Source organism: Stegostoma tigrinum, chromosome 9 (assembly GCF_030684315.1).
Source record: "Stegostoma tigrinum isolate sSteTig4 chromosome 9, sSteTig4.hap1, whole genome shotgun sequence".
Taxonomy (NCBI): domain Eukaryota; kingdom Metazoa; phylum Chordata; class Chondrichthyes; order Orectolobiformes; family Stegostomatidae; genus Stegostoma; species Stegostoma tigrinum.
Genome location: NC_081362.1, coordinates 78,291,800 through 78,314,921, shown reverse-complemented (window position 1 = coordinate 78,314,921; position 23,122 = coordinate 78,291,800). Strand labels below are relative to the sequence as shown.

At 43.3% G+C, this 23,122-nt stretch overlaps 1 protein-coding gene across 1 annotated transcript in view; it reads left to right on the top strand.

The window, feature by feature from the left end:
* ryr2a (ryanodine receptor 2a (cardiac)) overlaps positions 1-23,122 on the top strand; it is a 684,685-nt gene that overhangs the window by 383,234 nt on the left and 278,329 nt on the right. The window contains exons 26-28 of the mRNA XM_048535805.2: positions 3,292-3,500; positions 5,960-6,134; positions 21,638-21,846. Coding sequence (XP_048391762.2) covers positions 3,292-3,500; positions 5,960-6,134; positions 21,638-21,846 — 593 coding nt within the window. The remainder of the gene's footprint in view (positions 1-3,291; positions 3,501-5,959; positions 6,135-21,637; positions 21,847-23,122) is intronic.

Genomic DNA, 23,122 nt, shown 5'->3' with positions numbered 1-23,122 from the left:
ATCCCTTCTCCCTTACCTGTCAATTAGCTAGCCAATCCTCTAACCATGCTAATATTCTACCCCTAATACCTTGGGCTCTTATTAAGGTTTCCTATTTGCGGCACCTTATCAGCCACCTTTTCGAAATCCAAATATATATTTATTAGTTCTCCTTTATTCAGCCTGTTTATTACTTTGTCAAAGAATTCTAATGAATTCTGCCACTCCAATGCAGGATGAAAGTGTCTTGCAGTGTCAGGGTGTGATTTTTTTAGACACTTTGCTTAATTGAAGAGTTATGGTCACTGTTCTCTTTGTTTTGAAAACATTTTTTAAACATGCCTCATTACACATTACCACCTTCAAAAAGCTTGACCCCTAGTTGGATCCACCACAAATTGTTCTCAGAAAAAGGCCCTGAGTACGGTCTTAATTCTTCCTTGTGGTCACCTCTGCCAATTTGTTTTTTGCAAACTACATGATGCTTAAGGTTACCCATGATGTATATGTTGCATTTTTACATGCCATCATTACCTCTTGATGTATTCTTTTCCCTACGGTACAACCACTGTTAGGGAGCATCTCGAGTATTCCAACCAGTGTCTTTTTCAACCTTGTTATTTCTTGTATCCATTATACCGGTTCTGCATTTTCCAATGTAAGATCATTTTCTTCCTATTGTGTTTATTCCATATCATAGTAACAAAGCTACCCCACTACCCTTTCTTTCCTGTGTATCCTTTCAAAAAGTCACACAGTCCTGAATATTAATTCCTAACTTTGAACTCCCTTATAACTATGTTTCCATTAAGGCTCTATGAGTACATTGTTTCATCCCACATAATCCAGACTATGCTCTCCTAACAGTCTGTGTACTGTAGGGATGAGAATACATCAGGACATGTGATGAGGACAATGTGAAAAAGGCAACATGTTTATCATTGATAACAAAGTGTGGGGCTGGATGAACACAGCAGGCCAAGCAGCATCTTAGGAGCACAAAAGCTGACATTTCGGGCCGAGACCCTTCATCAGAAAAAGATTTTTTTCAGCTTTTGTGCTCCTAAGATGCTGCTTGATGTGCTGTGTTCATCCAGCCCCACACTTTGTTATCTTGGATTCTCCAGCATCTGCAGTTCCCATTATCTCTAAACACGTTCATCATTGATGACTTTACTCTGCACGTAGATTGGGAAAATCAAATTGGAAGAGGTGACCACAAGGAAGAATTCAGAGTGTATTCAGGACTTATTTCCTGGAACAATTTATCATGGATCCAATCAGAGGTCAAACTATTTGGATGTGGTAATGTATAAAATTCCATTTTCTGATGAGAAGTAGATTAAGGGCTATGGGGAACAGGCAGAAAAGTGGATTTGAGAACGGGATTAAGATCAGCCTTTATCAAGTTAAATGGTGGAGCAGATTTGAAGAGCTGAATTGCCTACTCCCACTCCTAATTCCTGTGTTCCAATTAATTGTGGCTTTTTACCGCTGGTTCCTCATTTGACTCGATTTGCTGCTTTTTAAACTGTTTTTACAATCCATTTCTTCCTGTCACCCTCTAAATATTTCTGGCCTGCAAGGTCACCGTGTTCTTTTGTTCTATAAGCCTATGCACTGCCTCTCCAGAACCTTTCCCACCTTTATTTATTTTAAAGCCCTCTTTCCAATCCTAGTTACTTGATTCACCAGGTAATTGGTCCCAGCAGGATCCAAGTGAAGCCCATCCCCCAAAAACGGCTCACTTCTCCTCTAGAAGTATTACTGGAACCCCATGGATTGAAACCCATTACTCCCACACCAATCTTTCAGCCAAACATTTAACTGTTTGATTTTATTTACCCTATGTCCGTTTTCCCATAGCTTAGGCACTAATTCCAGGAGTAATACCTCAGAGGTACTGGTTTTAAATTTAATTTCTAACTGTTAAAATTCTTTCAGCAGAACCTCCTTTCTAGTCTGATCAATTTGTTTGTTCCAATGTGAATGATGATAATTAGATCATTCCCCTCTCGATCCAAGTTTCCTTCTAGCCACGAAGAGCTCTCCTTAAATACAACAAAGAATTGCAGATGCTGGGGTTCTGAGACAAGCAGAAACAGAAATTTCTGTACAAACGCAACAGGTCCAGCGGCATCTGTAGGGAGAGAATTGGAATTGGCGTTAAGGGTTCAATAATTCTTCAGCTCTGAAACAGGCTCAAAAAGCTAATTGTTCCTCTCTTCGCAGATGCTGCTAAACCTGCTGAGTTTCTCCAGCAATTTCTGTTTTGTTTGAGATCTTCTAACTGCAGCATTAGGAAGACAGCACGTCATTTGGGACTCATCACTCCAGAGAGTAGTATCTATATTCTTGACTATATTTTCCTCTACCACCTCCACATTTGTATTGCTTTCCATGATTTGAATGACTCCTGATACCATGGTACCGTCCTGACTACAATTCCTGCAATTATTTACGCATTTTTGAAGAACTTGTAAGTTATTTGCTTTAAAGTATGTATGGTGCATTCAACACCACCTGTTATGAGTTGTGCCATTTAGCGTTGTTCAATCTCTTTATAAGATACACAAAACCAGAAATTGCTGGAAAGCCTCACCAGGTCTTGCAGCATCTGTGGGCAGAAGGCAGAGTTAACATTTCGGGTGAGTCCTGTGTCACCTTTTTTGGGAAAGGCCTGCTGTACTAAATGCTAGTCACATTCTCAAGTGGGTTATACTAGACTTCTGTGGGACCAAGAACCCCAGGGGTGAAAGTATTGGCTGCCAATCAGTGTCAGCAGAGGGGGCAGTAGTTGCTGCTAGCAGTGCACTCACCAGAGGCCCAGCATCAATGAGAGACCCAGGTCAGGATGATACTTGTGAGAAGGAGGTTGCAAACTCGTTGGGACTGGAGTTTGAAGAGGGTCAGAAGAAAATGCATCCTCCTTTCCTGATACCTGGTCCCTCAGCAGTGGTGCATTGAGATCCTAAGATGGGCATTTATTTGCCACTTAAATGCTGCATTTATTGTTAGGGTGGAAAGGCCTCCAACTTGCAGACGGTTTTTCCAGACAGCATGGATTATGAATAGATTGGTCCAGGAACTGACCATTTGATCAAATGTCATGTGATCAAATACCCGCAACTCCAGGAATATCCTAATCAGTGTTGGCAACCATGACATTGGGTTCTGAGGTTGATCTTTCACAAATGGGCAGGGGAAAGGTTCACCTTTCACTTCACCTGAGATCGTTTTCCATATCAGACTTGTACATCTGTTAGTGGTACAAGAAATGATTCATTGTCTGGCATGTGCTTTGTATTCTAGCTGCAAGATCTGATCTGCTGAGCAGCATGGCTGAGCGGTTCCGCATTTTCCGAGCTGAGAAAACCTATGCAGTGAAAAGTGGGAAGTGGTACTTTGAATTTGAAGCAGTTACTGCTGAAGATATGCGCGTTGGCTGGACCAGACCAGGCTGCCGCCCAGATCAAGAGCTGGGGACAGATGACCAGTCCTTCGTTTTTGATGGTTTCAAGGTTTGTATTGTTGAGAAACAAAAAGTAGTGTGCCCTTGAGTCACTATCAACAAAGGAAATAGAAGTAGTCAAATCAAAGAGTCTTCTACATTTCGCTTGTCTTTTCCTGCAGAAATAGGGACATAGATAAGGTCTTTTCCTCAGGGTGGGGGAGTTTAAAACCAGAGGGCATATAACCTAGAGGGGAAAGATTTAAAAGAGACTATTTTGTTCAGTGGATGGTGCATATACAGAATGAATTGCCAGAGGAAGTGGTAGACGCAGATACAGTTACAACATTTAGTCATAGAGTCATGCAGCAGAGAAACAGGCCCTTTGGTCCAAATCGTCCCACACCAACCAAATATCCCAATCCAACCGAGTCCCCGTTGTCAGCATTTTGCCCAAATCCCTCTAAACCCTTCCTATTCATAATTTTATCCAGATGCCTATCAAATGTTGTAATTGAACATGCCTCCACCACTTCCATATTGCTTACACACACCCACCTTCTGCTTGAAAAAGGTGCCTCTCAGATCCTTTTTTAAATTTTCCCCTCTCACCGCTATGCCCTTCAGTTCTGGACTCCCCTGCCCTCAGAAAAAGGCCTTGGCTATCCACCCTATCCATGCCCCTCATGATTTTATACACCTCTGAGTTAGACACAGTCAATGTCACTGGATCCACACCTTTGCCCCTTGAAGAAGAGAATGGATTTTTTTCTGAGACACTCAGGGCACAAGTGACAAGGTACTGTGTGTCACACGCCACCCATATCTGAGGCAGAATTGGAGGAACCTGGCCCAATGGTAAAACTGCCCAGGAGGAGATACAAAAGAGTGGGCCTATGTATTTGGTTTCAGAGAGGGTGTGATAATAGTGATTGTAACAAGGTCAGGCAGGTGGATCACATGGAATATGAGTTCCCTGATTAGTGCTGTTAAGCTGGTCTCATCAGGGAGCTCTGGATAAAAAACAGAAGTATAAGGCATTCTGACTCCTGGGGAGTTGATTCTGATGAGGCTGTACCAGAGTCAAGGACTTTCCACATAGAGGGTGACTTGGTGATGGGATACCAGCCTCTGTGGAGTTATTTCACTGTCGAACTTCAGAACTTCGTCTGCATCAGTAGTGATCTCATACCTTCAAAATCAGTGATAAATTATATTTAAAAGTGGCCCAATTTTGCGGAGAATACCATCGTATTCCTATGCCAGTATTTCTGTCGAGTTCTGATGATGATTTCCTGAACTTTGCTTTCTCCCCACAGATGCTGTTGGACCTGTTGAGTTTCTCTGGCAATTTCAGTTTCTGTTTCAGACCTTCAGTGTCTGCAGTTCTTTGTTTTATTGTGTTGCCATGCAGATCATGAGTCCAGACCTTGAGCCCAGAATCTAGGTGATATGCCGATTCATATGATCTTAGAGTAATAGACTAAAGCAGCATGGAAACAGGGCCTTTGGCCCAACTCGTCCATGCCAAGCAGGTTTCCTAAACTGAACCAGTCCCATTTGCCTGCATTAGGCCCATTTCCTTCTAAACCTTTGCTATCCATGTACCTGTACAAATGTCTTTTATATGTTGTATTTAGACTTGCCTGTACCACTTTCTCTGGCAGTTCATTCCATAAATGCACAATCTTTTGTGTGACAAAGTTGGGCCTCAGGTCCGTTTTAAATCTTTCACTGCTTAACCTTAAACCAATGCCCTCGAGTTCCCTGGCCTCATTCCACCTCTGGCCCATTTCCGTAGGGGTAGCAGGGCTAATTGCTCACTATAGCAGGTAACCAGCATAGCTCATTATGGGCCAAGACTATTGAAGGGGGTGGGCTGGAATTTTCCATTCAGCCTACAGTTTCCCTCAAGTGGCAGAAGCCAGGCTGGAGGTGACATCCTGGCAGCAGACCCTGGGACTCCTGACCAACCTAAAGCCTTTCCTGGGTAGAGCAGTTCTTTCTTTAAAGTGATTTTCTGGATGAAAAGACCGGTTTAAATTCGGATTGATTTAAAAGACAAGAGTGACAACACCTCCATCCTGAGAACCCTTCTCCAGCCCAGATAATTTTGCTGCTGTGAGAGTCGAGGCTGTTGACTACTCCCTCTCAAGGAGCACTTTGAGGAAACATAAACCATCCCGACCACTGTCTCCCACCACTGGAAGGTCAATCCTAACCCGCCGTGGCATCATTGCTAGGTACGATGTCTTTTATGGAAAGATGAACGTATGCACCAGAAAACAGACATTACCCTTCATGTCATTCATTGAGGAAAGCATGCTGATTATCCCATTCTTAACAAAAACTGAACATTTGCAGGAAATGATGGAATTTAGTATGAAAGCAAAATCCTCTATGCCTTGTCTAGAGTTTTTCCAAAGTATTGCCACTATATTTACCCACTGTATGACTGGGCAGTGACAGGATGTGCTAGATATTACTCTGTTCTGCCTAAGATTCAACATGAGGCCATTTTTCCCAAAGGCACAACGTTGGCACCAGGGCAACGAGCACTTTGGCCGTTCATGGCAGGCCGGGGATGTTGTAGGCTGCCTGGTCGATATGAACGAGTACACCATGACATTCACCCTGAACGGGGAGGTTCTGCTGGATGACTCGGGATCTGAACTCGCGTTCAAAGACTTTGAAGTTGCAGATGGTAAGCATGGACTAATGTGCTATCTGGAAAAAAAAGTTTTACAACTGGTACATGCTTATTTAAAAAAAACACAAAGGCATGCCTAATATCAATACTGGATCAAATAATGGAACTAATTACTATGATCAGGTATGTTTTTGGCATAGCATAATCCAGGAGTATAGGAGAAGGTTATATCCAACCAATTTATTTGATTTCTTTGAATGATTTACATTTTAACTGAAGGCCTTAAAAGAGGATGTGCATAAACTCTATGACGATATTTACTGAGCTGCCTCAATGGGAAACACAGTTTCCCTGCATTCGGATCCCAATGTAATCTTGCAGACCTTTTCTCCAGATGTCCTGCCCAACACCCCGCCTAACTGAGAGATTAGCGGCCCAGCGGGTGGGAAAACCAACAGCACAGGGACAATGCAGAGGAGCGGGAGGGGAGTGAGGGAGAGATTGCAGTTAGGGTAGTTAATAGTGTGATATTGTGATTCAGGTTGGTGGAAGGGAATGCATGCTTGAGAGGTGAATGTAAGATTGAAGTGCGAGCAGACAAGCAATGGGGAAGTACTTTTGTCTCTTTATGGGATGTGGACATTGATGGTTGGGCCAGCATTTATTGCTGTTCCCTAGCTGGCCTTGTGAAGGTGGTGGTGAGCTGCTTTCTTGAACTGCTGGAGTCTTTTTTGTGTATGTCCCCCAACAATGCTGTTTGGGAGGGAGTTCCAGGATTTTAACCTTGCAACATTGAAGGAGTGACAATATCTTTCTATGTGATCAATGCTTGCAGAGAAACTTGCACGTGATGGTGTTCACACCTGCTGCCCATGTCTTTCTAGACGGTGATGGTCTTGGGTTTGGAAGGTGCTGTCTCAAGATTCTTGGTGAATTTCTGCTGGCATCTTGTAGATGGTACTCACAGCTGCTACTGAGTGTCTGTGGTGTAGGGAGTGCATGTTTGTGAACGTGGTCCCTATCAGGCAGGCTGCTTTTGTGAATGGTTCCAAGCTTCTTGAACATTGTAGCTGTAACATTATGTCCTGCACTCTGTTCCGTTAACCTAATGCACTTGTATGATCTTCCTGTAAAGCATGTAAGACAACATTTTTCACTGCACCTTGGTACGGGTAACAAGTCATTGGGCTTGAGGAAACATTCCTGCTCAATGGCATAAATCTTAAGGATTGAGCACTTCTCATCTCCTGGGACCTGCTAGTTTTCCCTGAGGCCCAAAAATAGATGAGTAAAGGAACTAAAGCAGCTATAGTTTGTTTAGATTTTTGAGATGCATTTGTTAAATCACTAGCCGTGATAAATGGTATTCGAACTTGATAGGAATGGGTCATCTGGCTAGAGTAATGGGTGTTGGACAGAACATAAGTGTAAGGATAAAGGAAAATTTCTTAGATGAATGACATGTTTGAAGTTGACTGATGTGCCTTTAAAACTTGGCGACAAGACATATACGTTTCAGGCCCATCTACCTCACTTTAACATTGACAGCTTGTATCAATGAGTTAGCAAAATATCTATTGACTGCTAAATATTATTTGCAACTCAGCATGGTTGAAGATATTTTAATATTAGTACATTGATGCCTGGCAGAGCCATGCAAATCCTTGATTGATCGATGCTTTACCGGTCTTTATCTGTAACTAGAAAACATGCTGAAACTAAAGCCCAGGTATTAATTCAGAGCAGGAGTCATGAAAACTTCTGGAAAGTTTTTTTCAAAAGTCCCATAGTCCAATTCAAGTTTCCTATTACTGACTGATTCTTGAGCTCAATGCGGATGAGTTTGGAGGTTGGCTGTGGAACCATCCCTCTCTGGGAAAGGCATATCAAGATAACCCCGAACTCTGTGGTGACCTCCAGAGCCCGGAACCAGAGGCATGAATAATCTGGAGGTAGCAGGGTGGTAGAATTCATCCTGGAGAAGTTCCTGTCGGGGAGCGGCAAATTGTGGAAAACTCGCCCCAAGTGAACAGAAGTATCAGAATTCGCGAGGGGCTTTTTACCCAATCAGATGCTGCTTCTTGTGGAGCCAGACATAGAGTACAAGTGAAAAGGGGAGTGACAGCCGTGGCCTAGCCTGCCAGGGACTGGAGCCAGAGGTGGAAAAGGCTGGAACCAGGTTGAGAAAGGGGAGGGTCTGAGCCAGGAGGTGCAATGTGATTAAAAAATGTAGAAATACGAGCAGGAATAGCCCATTCATCCCCTCAAACCTGCTGTGCCATTCAGTGTGATCATTACTGATCATGCAACTTGGTACCCTGTTCCCAATTTCTCTCCATATCTGTGATCCCTTTTAGCTGTAAGAACAATATCCATCACTCAAAAATACTTAATGATTTGGCTTCAACTGCTGTGGCAAAGATTCCACAACCCCTGTCCAGGTCTGGGGCATTTGGGGGCCCTGTGTGATTGTTCTCTGGCCTCACATCCCTGTTGGGTGGGAGTGAGAAATTGTGTGGCTGTAACTTGTCATTGGAGACAAAGAATGACTGACAGGGAGGACCCAGAGACATCTACTGGATGCAGGCATTTCATCATTGCTGATGCCTCGTGCACGCTTTCAAAAACCAGGCTGACCCAATGGCAGTGAGGGATGTGATGCCAATGCTAGGCCACACGGATATGGGTCTTCCAGTGGCCTCCAATTTGGCACTCAGCCTGCTTCTGCTGTTCCTCCCTGTACCAGCAGATTTAAAATCAACTGTTGTATTACTCAGCGAGATCTCAATGGACAGTCTTTCTAAAGCATAATTATTTCTTCATCAATCGTAAAATTTATCCAGTGAAAAATAATTGAGTTTGAGAATATTTTGCGGTGTGAGTGCAGTTTTCAGACTGCCACTTGTAGCATCTGATGTTTTATATTCACAATGTGTCCTTCATTTGCTAACGCAATGATGGCTTGAAAGGGATGAGAAACAGTGTAGGCGCAGAACCTGCTGCGTCCAACAAAATGAGATATAATAGCAGATTCCAAGAAATTAACTTGTGTGAGCTTTGATTTTTAAATGTACCCGATAGTTCTCGAAGTCTAACAAGATTAATAATGCATTAGCCAATGTTGCATCACATTCAGTTCAGATGCAGATTGCTGAACATTTTGATGGACGAATTTTCTTCTTCAGCCAAGCACCGAGCTGCTGTTTTCAAAAGAAACTTCCTAATGAATGTCACTTTTCTTATCGATTCAACAGGAGGAATTCAATCCTATTTAAATACAGCTAGGGTTTTGACACCTGAGAGCAGAATGCAATCACACTATGTCTCCTTAATTATTCTGTATGCCTGGCTGTGAATGACAATGTTTATATTTCTTCCAAGTTCTGTCTTCTCAGCTATCAATGCTATTCTCTGGCATAATGGGTGGAATTGGCCTCTTCAAAAATAAATGTGTGAAGAGCAGTATTTTGGCTGTCAGAGTACTCCAGTCCAAAGATTTGAGACCTTAACTTGACATCATTAAAGGGATTGAGAGAAAAACAAATCAGCACCGCTTGTCGGTGTCATTTCAAATCTCGTCTGTTTATTTAGAAGGAAATAAAATGCAGGTGCTATCATTAAAGGAAGGCTATTCAGTCAGTTTTTCACAGCCCTACCTCTTTCCAGTCTGGATAAAGCAGTTAGGATTTCATGCGGCAGTAATGCAGTTGTTCAGAAAATCAGGGTTAGCTCTGCCTTGACCTGTCGCAACCTCGTTATGATGTTTCTCAGAAGATTAACTGCCTATAATCAGGTTTTCCGCTCCTTTAAGAGATGAGATACTGTCACAAGAGTTGTCTGCCCATTAGAAGGCTGGCAGGTCTTCACCCTCAACAGTGCCTCCTGGAGCAGTGGCCATTGTTGGGACTGCAGTATGCCAGGATCAACTATGAAGATGGGGGCCTAGAATTAAGGTAATTCAAGCTGGGCTTACCAGCATCAGTCAGGCAGGCCTTGACAGAGGGGCACGTGGATTGATCAGTTGTACATGCATCGGAGTAATCCTTTCATGGCCTGTAGCTCTTTGTACCTATTTATTAATTCACTTGTGGATCATAGGTGTCGCTGGCTTGGCCAAGAGGTCCCACCTCCTAGCAGTGAATTTGCCAGCATCTAACTGGTCGGTCACTTCATGTGGCAAAGTGTTGAATGTCCACTGGTTAAAAATAGTTGACCTAAGAGTGGGAGAGCCATCAGCCACCTTCCCTATTACTGTTGAAATGCATTATCCCGCCTGATTTTATATCCTCCCCAATCCTAGCACATTTCCTAAAATCCCATAAACTCCCAACCAGTGAATTGTTTTCTAAAATTCTTACAATTGTGTTTCACCACTTATGGCTCAGTTGATAAACTTGTTACCCTTGCATGGAACCAAACCACAAAGCATTGTAAGAAGAGAGATAATGGGAACTGCAGATGCTGGAGAACCCAAGATAACAAAGTGTGAAGCTGGATGAACACAGCAGGCCAAGCAGCATTTCAGGAGCACAAAAGCTGACGTTCCGGGCCTAGACCCTTCATCAGAAACAATCATTGTAAGAATCTTAGTTTATGTAGAGTTAGTGATTGTGGCTGTTTTACATATTTACTTCCCATTTTGTTCATGACATTTCAATTCGTGTATTTTTCCCATGGCTTTACTTACATTTTTAAAATTAACTTGTGGAACAGGGGCATTGCTGGCTGGCCAGCATTTATTGTCCTAAGTTCCCCCAAGAAGGTGGTGGTGAGCTGCCTGCTTGGCTCATTGTAGTCCGCATGCTGAAGATAGGCCTACAATGCTGTTACACAGGGAATTCCAGGATTTTGACCCAATGGCAATGAAGGAATGGCAATATATGACCAAGTCAGGATGGTGACTGGTTTGAAAAGAAATTTGCAGGTAGTGGTGGTGTTCCCATATACCTGCGTCCCTTGCCCTTCTGGATGGAAGTGGTCATGGGTTAGGAAGGTGCTGTTTAAGGATTTTAGGTAAATTTCTGCATTGTATCTTGTAGATAGTACACATTGCTGATACTGAGCACCAGTGATGAAGGGAGTGGATACTTATGGATTTGGTGCTAATCAAGTGGGCTACTTTGACCTGGATGGCGTCAAGCTTCTTGAGTATTGTTGGAGCTGCACCCATCCAGTCAATCGGGGAGTATTTTATCACATTCATGAGAAGTGCCCTGTAGATGATGTTGTGAGTCAGGAGGGGTGAGTTATTCAGCACAGTATTTTTAGCATCTGACTTGCTGTTGTTACTGTGTTTCTTTGGCGAGTCCAGTTGAGTTTCTTGTCAATGATAACCCCCATGATATTGATAGTGGGGGAGTGCAGTGATGGTAACATAATTGAATGTCAAGGTTGGTGGTTAGATTGTCTCTTATTGGAAATGGTTATTGGTTAGCATTTGTGTGGCATTAGTTTTACTTGCCATTTGTCAGCCCAAGCCTAGATATCGTCCAGATCTTGTTGCATTTGAACATGGGCTCCTTCAGTATCAGGAATTGTGAATGGTGCTTAACATTGTGTAGTCATCTGCAAACATCTCCATTTCTGACCTTATGAATGTGGAAAGGAAATTGATGAAGCAGCTGAAGATTGTTGAGCCTTGGACGTTATCTTGAGAAACTCCTGCAGAGGTGTTCTAGAGTTTTTAAAATCTTTTAATATCTATTCACAATCAAATCGAGCTGACTCATACTTTAGTTTATATATTATATAATTTATATGGATTTTACAGATTTTCACCCCCTGTCTTTTTATTAAGGTTATTGTTGAACTCTTGATGTCATTCACCTTTGTGACAAAATAATTATCCCTAAATGTATCTGGTTCCAGTGTCGGAAATGTTAAACTATTTCTTCCCTACTTTTTGGTGCTGATTGACCTGCTCTGTGTTTCCAACAAGATCTGTTTTATATTTTCAGCATTTTACATGTGAACAGAACGGCAGTGATGGCAGAAGTGTTCTCAAAATGCACATAGGGATGCGTGCTCAAGTATGTGTGTGTGGGAGGGGTGGTGAGAGGCTGGAATGATTTGGGAGGAAAAGTTGGTTGGTGAGAAATGAGAATGTTGGATAGCAGTGCCTTTCCTAAATACTGTGCAAAACCTCTTAGTTCACCAGCAACGACAATCAGGATCTTGCACAATATAGCCGATGCACATTTGTGTCTTATTGTCCAATCAGTGCCATTATAAAACAGAAAGAAAAATACTTTGTTGTGAATCATAGCTGATTAAGTTGGAGCACTATAACTGAAAGCTGGTTCACCATGATATGATACATTAATAATTCACCTCCTCCTGAGTAATTCTGTATAAATAAATGTACTGAACAATAGGTTGAGTGATAAATTGCAGCAATAGATCATTCCGACTGTTTGGAAAGCTGATGCAATTATATTTGCAACACCAAAGCAAATTTTGTCTCCTCTTGGTGTATTTTCTAATATCACAAACTCTTTGTTGTGTATTTCTGGTGTCGAATTCCTGCCAAGCCAGCAGAGTTCCTACAATGGCATTATTGTAGAAACAAGGTTTGTCCAAATTCTGAATTCCATTGCAGTTTGTGATCTAGTTTTGTGTGAGCTTCTAGACTTTGCTGAGTTGCTTTTTTGATGATAATTAAATTGTTAGGATACTTCCTTGGGTTTGTCATGTCTGTTGACCACATCAGGACCACAATTTATATCATTGCTGTTGCTTTTTTTTGTTTACTTAATTTTTCTTAATAGGTTAGTTTCTTTTCTTGAAGTCGAATTCTTTTCTTATCCTTTTAAATTGTTTAAACTTCTCTTATTCATGAAAACTACTTGCATTAAGATGTGGAAACCATGTTGTGTCAGTTTATCCCTAAGTTGATATTGGTTCTTGGGCCTCATTCACATCAGGTTGTGTAAACCATCTCTGCATCACCAGGGGTGAGCTCAATAGACTGAAGAAGATTTGAATTCTGCTGTGCTGTCTCATCAGCCATGGGTAAAAGGCAACTGTTGGCCGTAACAGATAACTGTAGGCCAGTTAGCCTAATGTCTGTCATTGGAAAGAAGGTAGAGGCTCTCATAAAGGATACAATTGCAGACCCTTCAGGAATACATAATATCATCAAGCAGAGTCAGCATGGCTCCATTAAGAGGAAATCAAACCTGAGAGCCTCATTAGAATTTTCAAGAGTTATGCAGAGAGGTGGGCAATGGGAGTAGTTTGATTTGCTATAATGCTGTGTAGAGATAGCTGGGTATTGGGGTTAGTTTGAGGATCTCTCATGAAGATCTCTTTCTACAGCCTTGTATTAATGGCAACCAATTTCTTAAACCATTAAATATTTAATTCATCTTCTGGATACTTTACCATTGATGATTAAAGAGACACTGCTTCACAAATACCTTTTTAATATGGGACATCAGTATTGCTGGTGTGTCCAGCGTTTATCGTCTGTAACTAGTTGTCCTTGGAAGGTGGTAATGAGCTGCCTTTTTGAACTACTTCACCTTCTGTCACAAAGTTTGATACTCAACCACTTATTAGGCATCTTATTGTCTGTGAATCACCTTGCACTTTGCTCCATTTGGACTTTGCTCCCTAGTTTGCAAGCGTTTTATGAATCTATTTGATGACTTACCCCTGGCTACCCGACGCCTCCTGTATTCTTGGCTTTACACTGTTTTCTGGTAGTCCTTTATTTTAACCACTAAATCGCATCTCCCCCATGTCCATATGTTCAGTGGAATTGCCTTGGCCCAGCAATGGTCCCTGTCTACACCCTTTCACTGCGCTTTCTGATCCCTGACCCCCTTTTCCTTCCTGCCCCTTCTGTGTAATCTATTCATTCCTTTATTCCTCCATCTACCTGGCCATCTTTTCTGCTTTTGCCCCTTCTGATTCATATCCTAATTCATATTGTTCCCTATTTCCCCCCAGCCTGGGTTTCTGTTCACTGCCTCTTTTGAGGACAAAGATTGAAATTCCAGCATCTCAGTGATTTCAGCATAAATAGCTGTTGATTTTGCAGCAATTGTCAGTGGGAGATGACAGCAATAAAAGATTAGACTGGAATCCCTACAGTATGGAAACAGGCCATTTGGCCCAACAAGTCCACACCAGCTCTCTGTAGAATATCCCACCCATACTCAACCCCAAACCCCACCCTCTGCACTTTCCATGGCTAATCAATCTTACCACATATCCCTGAACACTATGGGCAATTTAGCATGGCAATTGCACTTAACTTGCACATATTTGTACTGTGGAAGGAAACTGGAGCACCTGGAGGAAACATGCAGACACGGGGAGAATGTACAAACTCCACAGAGTTGCTTGAGGGTGGAATTGAACCCTGGCCCCTGGCACTATGAGGCAGCAGTGCTAACCACTTCTCAGGCTACCCAGTTTCCTTCTGTTCTCATCATTTGTCACCAACCCCTTTTTGCTCCCTGCCCATAAGGCACATGTGAAAATAATTTATCTAATCAAACTTGAATGTTACTAAAGAGAGAGACATATCACTAGACACTTCCTGCTTACACTCATTAGGAGAAATGCAAGAATGTCAAATTTCAATTAATGTAATGGAATTTGGAATTCTTGTGTTTGTCTTGGAGAGTGGAAAACAAAATGTTTTAGCAATATCGCCCTCTTTTCAGCAATATTCAGTCCTGTGTTATCAAGCATAAGTTCATATGATCCAAATTAATATCATGTTAAAAATATGTTTAAGCTTTTAACCTTGCAGAATTAATTATGCCTTGTGCAAATGTGATTTTCCAATGCCTTGTTATTGCAGCAGCTTGGCTTTATCCAGTTTTTGTAATACAGCGAGTGTAAGTCATACCCACAACTCTGTTATGTTTTTTGCTCATATTAACCAGTGCTGCAGCAAGCCATGCCAGGGGGGAGTCCTTCCTTAAGGCTGCTAGAATCCTCGTTGTGCAGATTACATGAGGAAATTCAAGTTATCAGTGGTGAGTGCTAAGGGAAAGAAATAAATATTTTTCGTGTGTGAGCAAAATCAGAGGAGATCAGTTCATGTTGATGAATGTATTGTAGGCTGTCACCCATACTGTATTGTGTGTGATAACAAGCTGTAGAGCTGGATGAACACAGTAGGCCAAGCAGCATCAGAAGAGCAGGAATGCCGACGTTTCGGGTATAGACCCTACTTCAGAAATGGGGGAGGGGGAAGGGGATTCTGAAATAAAAAGAGAGAGGGGGGAGGCGGGTAGAAGATGGATAAAGGAGAAGATTGGTGGAGAGGGGACAGACAGGTCAAAGAGGCGGGGATGGAGCCAGTAAAGGTGAGTGTAGTTGGGGAGTTAGGGAGGGGATAGGTCCAGTTGTGAACCGACCGTAGGTGTTCCACAAAGCGGTCCCCAAGCCTCCGCTTGGTTTCTCCGATGTAGAAGAGGCCACATTGGGAACAGCAGATAGAGTGTACCACATTAGCAGATGTGGAAGGTCTTCTTGAAGCCTGGGATGGGAGTGAGGGGGGAGGTTAGGGGGCAGATATAGCACTTCCTGCAGTTGCAGGGAAAAGTGTTGGGGCTGGTGGGTGTGTGGAGCGGACAAGGGAATCACGGAGAGACTGGTCCCTCCAGAAAGCAGGCAAGGGTGGGGATGGAAGAATGTCTTTGGTGGGGGTCGGATTGCAGATGGTGGAAGTGCTGGTGGATGATGCTTTGGATTCGGAGGTTGGTGGGGTGGTAGGTGAGGACAAGGGGATTCCGATTTGATTGTTATTGGGGAGAGGGAGTGTGAGGGATGAGTTGCGGGAAATGCAACAGACACAGTCAAAGGTGTTTTCGACCTCCGAGGGGGGGAAAGTTCCAATCCTTGAAAAACGAGGACATCTGAGATGTTGGCAGTGGAATGCCACATCCCAGGAACAGATGCGGAGGGAGGTGAAGGAATTAGGAATAGGGGATGGCATTTTTGCAGGAAGGTGGGTGAGAAGAGGTGCATTCCTGGAGGCTGTGGGAGTCAGTAGGCTTGAAATGGATATCAGTTTCCAGGTGAGATAACAAGGTGTGTAGCTGGATGAACACAGCAGGCCAGGCAGCATCAGAGGAGCAGGAAGGCTGACATTTCGGGCCTAGAAGGGTTGTTATCTCAGATTCTCTAGGATCCCCAGTGTTCACTGGAACACTGCAGCAAGCCAGAGACAGAGATGTCGGCCGTTGAAGTGGCACTTCAATGCACCACCTTGCTCCCTGACCAACATCTCTGTTTCCGGCTTGCTACAGTGTTCCAGTCAAGCCCAGTGCAAGCTGTGGAACAACATCTCATTTTCTGCTTGGGGACGGTACAGCCGCCCAGACTCAATATTGAGTTCAATAATTTTAGGGCCTAAACACTTCCATATCCCAATCCCCCACCCCTCACGCCAGGCCTCGATCCCACGTAGCCTGCCACTACACACCCCCTGTTGTTAGTCACTAACAGCCCCCATTAACAACTATTCACCCTCCCAGCCTAATGGTTAGCAACTCCTTTGTCTGTCCAAATGTCTTTGTTTGCCTCTGGGCTCTACCCTATTGTATACTCCCTACCCCACCCACCTCCCTATCTTCTGTATATAAACTGATGTTTTTCCAGCCACCATCAGTTCTGAGGAAGGGTCACCAGACCCGAAACGTTAACTCTGTTTTCTCCTCTGCAGATGCTGCCAGACCTGCTGAGCTTTTCCAGCAATTTTGCTAATATGGTATAGTGTATCTGCTGTTCCTGATGTGGCCTCCTTTGTATCGGGGAAACCAAATGGAGGCTTGGGCACCGTTTTATGAAGCACCTGCGCTCGATTCAAAACAAATGACTGCACCTCCCAGTGGCAAACCATTTCAACACCCCCTCCCATTCCGCAGATGACATGCCCATCCTGGATCTCCTACAGTGCTACAACGATGCCACCTGAAGGTTGCAGGAACAGCATCTCATATTCCGCTTGGGATCCCTACAGCCCAATGGTATCAATGTGGACTTCACAAGCTTCAAAACCTCCCCTCCCCCTACCGCATCCCAAAACCAGCCCTGCTCATCCCTGCCTCCCTAACCTGTCTTTCCTCCCACCTATCCACTCCTCCCACCTCAAGCCCCAACCCCATCTCCTACCTACTGCCTTGTTGACCTGTCCATCCTCCCTGGACTGACCTATCCCCCCCCTAACTTCCCACCTACATTCACCTTTAATGTCTCCATCCCTGCCTCCTTGACCTGTCTGTCCCTCTCCACCCATCTTCTCCTTTATCCATCTTCTATCTGTCTCCCCTTCTCTCCCTATTTATTTCAGAATCCCCTTCCCTCCCCCATTTCTGAAGAAGTGTCTACACCCGAAACGTCAGCTTTCCTGCTCCTCTGGTGGTGCTTGGCCTGCCGTGTTCATCCAGCCCTACACATTGTTATCTCAGATCCTCCAGCATTGGCAGTTCCTACTATCTCTAAGTGTATTGTGTGTGTTCAGTAAGGGCCAGATTGAATTTTAGTAGTGACTGACAATTTGACATTTTTAAGTGCAGAAAGCTTTGAATAATTCAAGTGCAAAGCATAATTATATGCCGTTCCAAACGCTTGAATGAACAGGATGTGAACATGGATGAGTTGTTGACCTACACCTGCAAAATATCGATTCAGACAAGAAATACTCTGATTGATTTTCAGTACTTGGAGTTGTGTAGCATATCAATAATAGCTAGGGTGAGTAGGGCAGAGTGGGAAAATTCACTGCTTACAATTGACAGTCACTTCAGTCCTGTTTGTGATAGTTTAATAACACTGTAAAAAGTGATATATCGGCTAGCTAAGGTGCATTAAGCTGGGAAGAGGTTTGCGTGCCAATGTTTGTTTTTGTGCTGCAAAACTCTTCGGTTCTTCAGTCTGTTCACACATTGACTGCTCCTTGTTTGAGGACCAATGATTTTTTCATACATCACACGCCTTGTGTGAAAATTAACCTTAGTACTGTTGCAGGCAAAGCTGAATTTTCTAATATTCCCCAACACATCCAGAATGTATGAGTCAAACTTGAAAATTGTTTCTTTTGGCCTTGCCTTCAATTCCTCCCTTCTTTTCTGTTGTTGGTTCTCTTCACCTTTATTATGTCTGTTTCATTGCCTGACATGATGGTTCAAGATAATAAAATGTGAGGCTGATGAACACAGCAGGCCAAGCAGCATCTCAGGAGCACAAAAGCTGACGTTTCGGGCCTAGATCATCTAGGCCCGAAACGTCAGCTTTTGTGCTCCTGAGATGCTGCTTGGCCTGCTGTGTTCATCCAGCCTCACATTTTATTATCTTGGAATTCTCCAGCATTTGCAGTTCCCATTATCTCTTATCTATGATGGTTCAAGACTCCTGTTTTGATGTGGCTCCATGAAACAGGAAATCTGCCTGACATTCCTCTCCTCCACCCCACCTACCCTCACCCCGACTTTCCCCATCTGTGATCAGCTGTGTCAGCCTTTATTGTTTGGACTTTAAGTTATTATTATTTGAAATCATGGGGTTCTCTCTTGCCTTGAGATGAACTAGCACCTAGTCATTGGCAGTGCTTTCAATGCCAGAGTCCAGGTACTTTTCTTACTTGGTCGTTTGCTGACCTATGCCTGTGACATGCTCACCAAAATGTGCTTCTCACTCTCACCTGGCTCTAGTACTCACTAAGTAAGTATCTTGGCTGAAAGAAGGTGCAGGAGCCAATCAATGAGGCATGTGTATCTTCGTTCTCAGAGGTAGTGTGGACTGGAGGTGTTGCTGTCATCAGGGCAGAAACTGTGTGGATGCTGCTGGCGCAGTGTGTTGGGAAGCTGGAAAAGGAGCACTTCTCTTGGTTTCAGTTTGATTTATGTATTTTTAAAAACGCACTTATCTTTTCAATGGTGGTCTTTGGCTTCCCCTCCAGAGACTGCAAATTTGGCCACACATGGAACACATTTTCGCAACCTCAGTCAATCTGGCGTAATTTTGGAAAGTTGGAAAGGGGTCCCTTATTTGAATCAAACAATGGCCTCACTCCCTTGACTGCTGTGGATCCCAGTCTCCTAATTTTCTGAGTTTATCACATGGTGGGTGGCGTGCATATGATCTGAGATATATGTGTGCATCCATCTTGACATCTTGAAATGCTTAGTCATGAGCCTAATGCCTGTAAAACCCAAATGTCCTTTGTGTTGTATTGTGTAATTAGCCTGCTTGTGATACAGCAGTTGTTAAGAGCTGGTTTAGTACTGGAGTTGGAGTCACAAATGTCAAATACAGATTTGAGAAAAAAAAGACTCTTAGTACTGAGCATCCTGTTGTGTAGGAGGAATGTATTTGTCATCCTTTTGGTATCTCCTGCTCGATAATGTGTGGTGGTCTTGATGGCTACATGAGGTGCAATTGTAATTGCTTGTTCTTAGCATTGATCATTTACTCAGGGCGACCTTTTGTCTCTTAAATATTCGAACAGGTAAGTCTATAAGCTCCTTCCTGCAAAACTGAAACACATGTCTCTCTGATCTAACGAAATGCATTCCTGTGTAAAGGTATGATTTGTTTGAAGTGGAAGTTCCAGTGTCATTTTAGAGCTCAAGCTGCTGATGGTTAAACTGATGAATGCATTTTTTTCAATCCATCCACTTAAGTGCATTAACAAAGTGTGGAGCTGGATGAACACAGCAGGCCAAGCAGCATCTTACGAGCACAAAAGCTGACGTGTCGGGCCTAGACCTTTCATCCTTTTCTGATGAAGGATCTAGGCCTGAAACATTAGCTTTTGCGCTCCTAAGATGCTGCTTGGCCTGCTGTGTTCATCCAGCTCCACACTTTGTTATCTTGGATTCTCCAGCATCTGCAGTTTCTGTTATCTCTCACTTAAGTGCATTATTTTCTTCCATACTTTGTTTACCTACAAAACAAATTCTTTTATGCCCCTGCTCAATGAGTCATAGGGGCTAATTAAACAGTTAGTGCAAAAAGCATTACAAGCATGAAAGTGTGATTTATTGCACAGTGTGAGCTACCATGAACATCTGGGCAAGTGGATAAGAGACCAGTTTAATGTGCAACAGATTCAATGCCCTATAGTGGTGCTTTTCAAAGCAGGTGTTGTGACTCCAAATTAGAAGGAACTTGGAAGTTTTTGGGTCTGTGATCTCCAAGGCAGCAATGCTCCTTCCCTTTGCTCTAAGTTGGTCTTTTCCTCTTTGGACGTCTCAATGAGGGATTATGATAGTTTTCAAGCATCAAAGTGGGACCACAATGGGAAAAGATTCTGTTGGATGAAAGAACTTGGATAGGTAAGGTTCACTTGGGCTCTCATTCCATTATTAACAAGTAGGCTACAAGAAAAGAACTTGGTAAGTCTGTACAATTCTGCTCAAAGCACTCTGCAACCATTACTGATGGATGTTATGCAACAGATTGGTGAAAACCTTTCAGTACAAGATTTTTGCCTCCAGTTATCTGTCTGCAATTGGGCCTTCTTGCTGTAAATTGTTTATAAGTGAAATCTGACACTTTGTCAAGGGCAACTATCCCTTGCAGTTGTCCCAGTACATGATGCAATATAGGCTGTGCACATTTTCCTAATTAGCTGACTTTAGATTATAGAGTAAGATCAACTTGCACCCCCCTGGGCCTGCGGAGTGCCAGTATGTAACAGTTCTGGAAATGCTGCACTGGAACTGCTTTCTTGAACCAATTAGAATTATACTCAAGCATCCGAGGAAATTAAAGCACAAAAATTGTTCACAATTTGTGTTAAGTTCGGTTCAGATGGCTATTGCAGCAGGTACATAGTATAGAATCATAGATACCCTACAGTGCACAGAGAGGCCATTTGGCCAATTGAGTCTGCACTGACCCTCTGAAGAGCATCCAACCCAGCCTTCCCCACCTCCATCAGCACCCCCACATTTCCCATGGCAAATCCACCAAGGCTGCACATCCTTGAACACTATGGGGAGTTTAGCATATCAATCCACCTAACTTGCATGGACTGTGGGAGGAAACTGGAGCACCTGGAGGAAAACCACACAGATACGGTGAGATTGTGCTGACTCCACACAGACAGTCACTTATTGCTGGAATCAAATCTGGGTCACTGGTGCTGTGAGGCAGCCACATTTCTATTCAATAGTTCTCCCATGTTTTACGATTTCAGTAATTAACTAGCCACTTGATAAAGGAAATTCACAGCATGTGAGGTCTGAATAGATTATTGTAGAAGATGGTGTAATGAAAAGTTTTGAGCTGTTTCAAACTCAAGGGGGAGATTTTGACTCTGGGCAATAATATAAAATAGGAAACATTGGCTTACCCTAACATTGTGCAGCAGTTTTCTTTCCCATTGGCGTCAAAGAAAATAATTATTCTGAGACATGTATTGTGCAGTTTATCTGATCTCTCAGATTGCCCAAATTCAGAATTATCTCCAAAGTTTCCTTTTCTCACAATAGTTATTAACCATGTGCCTTACGTTAGTACTGCAAGTGCTGGAATAATGATTTGCTTTTATTGTTTTTCCTCTCCTTGCCCTTCCACTCACACCACAGGTTTTATTCCAGTCTGTAGTCTGGGGCTCTCTCAAGTTGGCAGAATGAACTTTGGCAATGATGTTAGCACCCTGAAGTACTTCACCATTTGTGGGCTGCAAGAAGGATATGAACCCTTTGCTGTGAACATGAACAGAGACATCACAATGTGGTTTAGTAAACGGTTGCCTCAGTTTGTACCTGTACCGGCAAACCACGAACATGTTGAGGTAGGGTAGATATCTGTGTTTAGTCTTAAATTCAAAGGGAATAACATTGTCAAGAAATTTGCTCATCATTATTCAGAGCTAAGCACCAGTAACCCTGTGACAAATTTCAAACAGATTGCATTTCTTCCAGACTGTTAATGACATGCTTTTGAAAGTCAGCACTTTGTTCAGCTTTTGAGTCATGCACCTGATGCCTTTGAATTTTGTGGCTGTTGTTTGTAATACATGGACAGTTCAGTCATCCTAACATAAAAACATATAAATTAGGAGCAGAAGCCTACGCCGCTATTCAATAAGATTATGACTAATATGTTGGTGTTTCCAATTGCACATTCCCATCCAAACATTCCGAGTTCCTTACCTAGGAAGAATCACCCTCTAACTCTTATAAACTTGCATTGAAAACAAGCTTGGCCTGTCCAACCTATTCTTATAAGATATCCCACTCATTCCAGTTATCAAGAGATAACAAGGTGTAAAGCTGGACGAACACAGCAGGTCAAGCAGCATCAGAGGAGCAGAAAGGCTGACGTTTCGGGCCTAGACCCTTCTTCAGAAATGGGGCAGGGGAAGGGGGCTGTGAAATAAATAGGGAGAGAAGGAGAGACGGATAGAAGGTGGATAGAGGAGAAGATAGTTGGAGAGGAGACAGACCGATCAAAGAAGCAGGGATGGAGCCAGTAAAGGTGAATACAGGTGGGGAGTTAGAGAGGAGATAGATCAGTCCAGGGAGGACGGACAGATCAAGGAGGTGGGATGCGATTAGTAGGTAGGAGATGGGGTGGGGCTTGAGGTGGGAGGAGGGGATAGGTGGGAAGAAGGACAGGTTAGGGAGGCAGGGATGAGCTGGGCTGATTTTGGGATGCAGTAGGGGGAGGGGAGATTTTGAAGCTTGTGAAGTCCACATTGATACCATTGAGCTGCAGGGTTCCCAAGAAGAATATGAGTTGCTGTTCCTGCAACCTTCGGTAGCATCATGTGGCACTGCAGGAGGCCCAGGATGGCCATGTCGTCTGCGGAATGGGAGGAGGAGTTGAAATGGTTTGCGACTGGGAAGTGCAGTTGTTTATTGCGAACAGAGAATAGGTGTTCCATAAAGCGGTCCCCGAGCCTCCGTTTGGTTACCCTGATGTAGAGGAGGCCACATTTGGAACAGCGGATACAGTTTACCTCATTAGCAGATGTGCATCTGTTTGATGTGGAACGTCTTCTTGGGGCCTAGAATGGGGTTGACGGGAGAAGTATAGGGGAAGGGAAATGTACCTAGTAATCAACC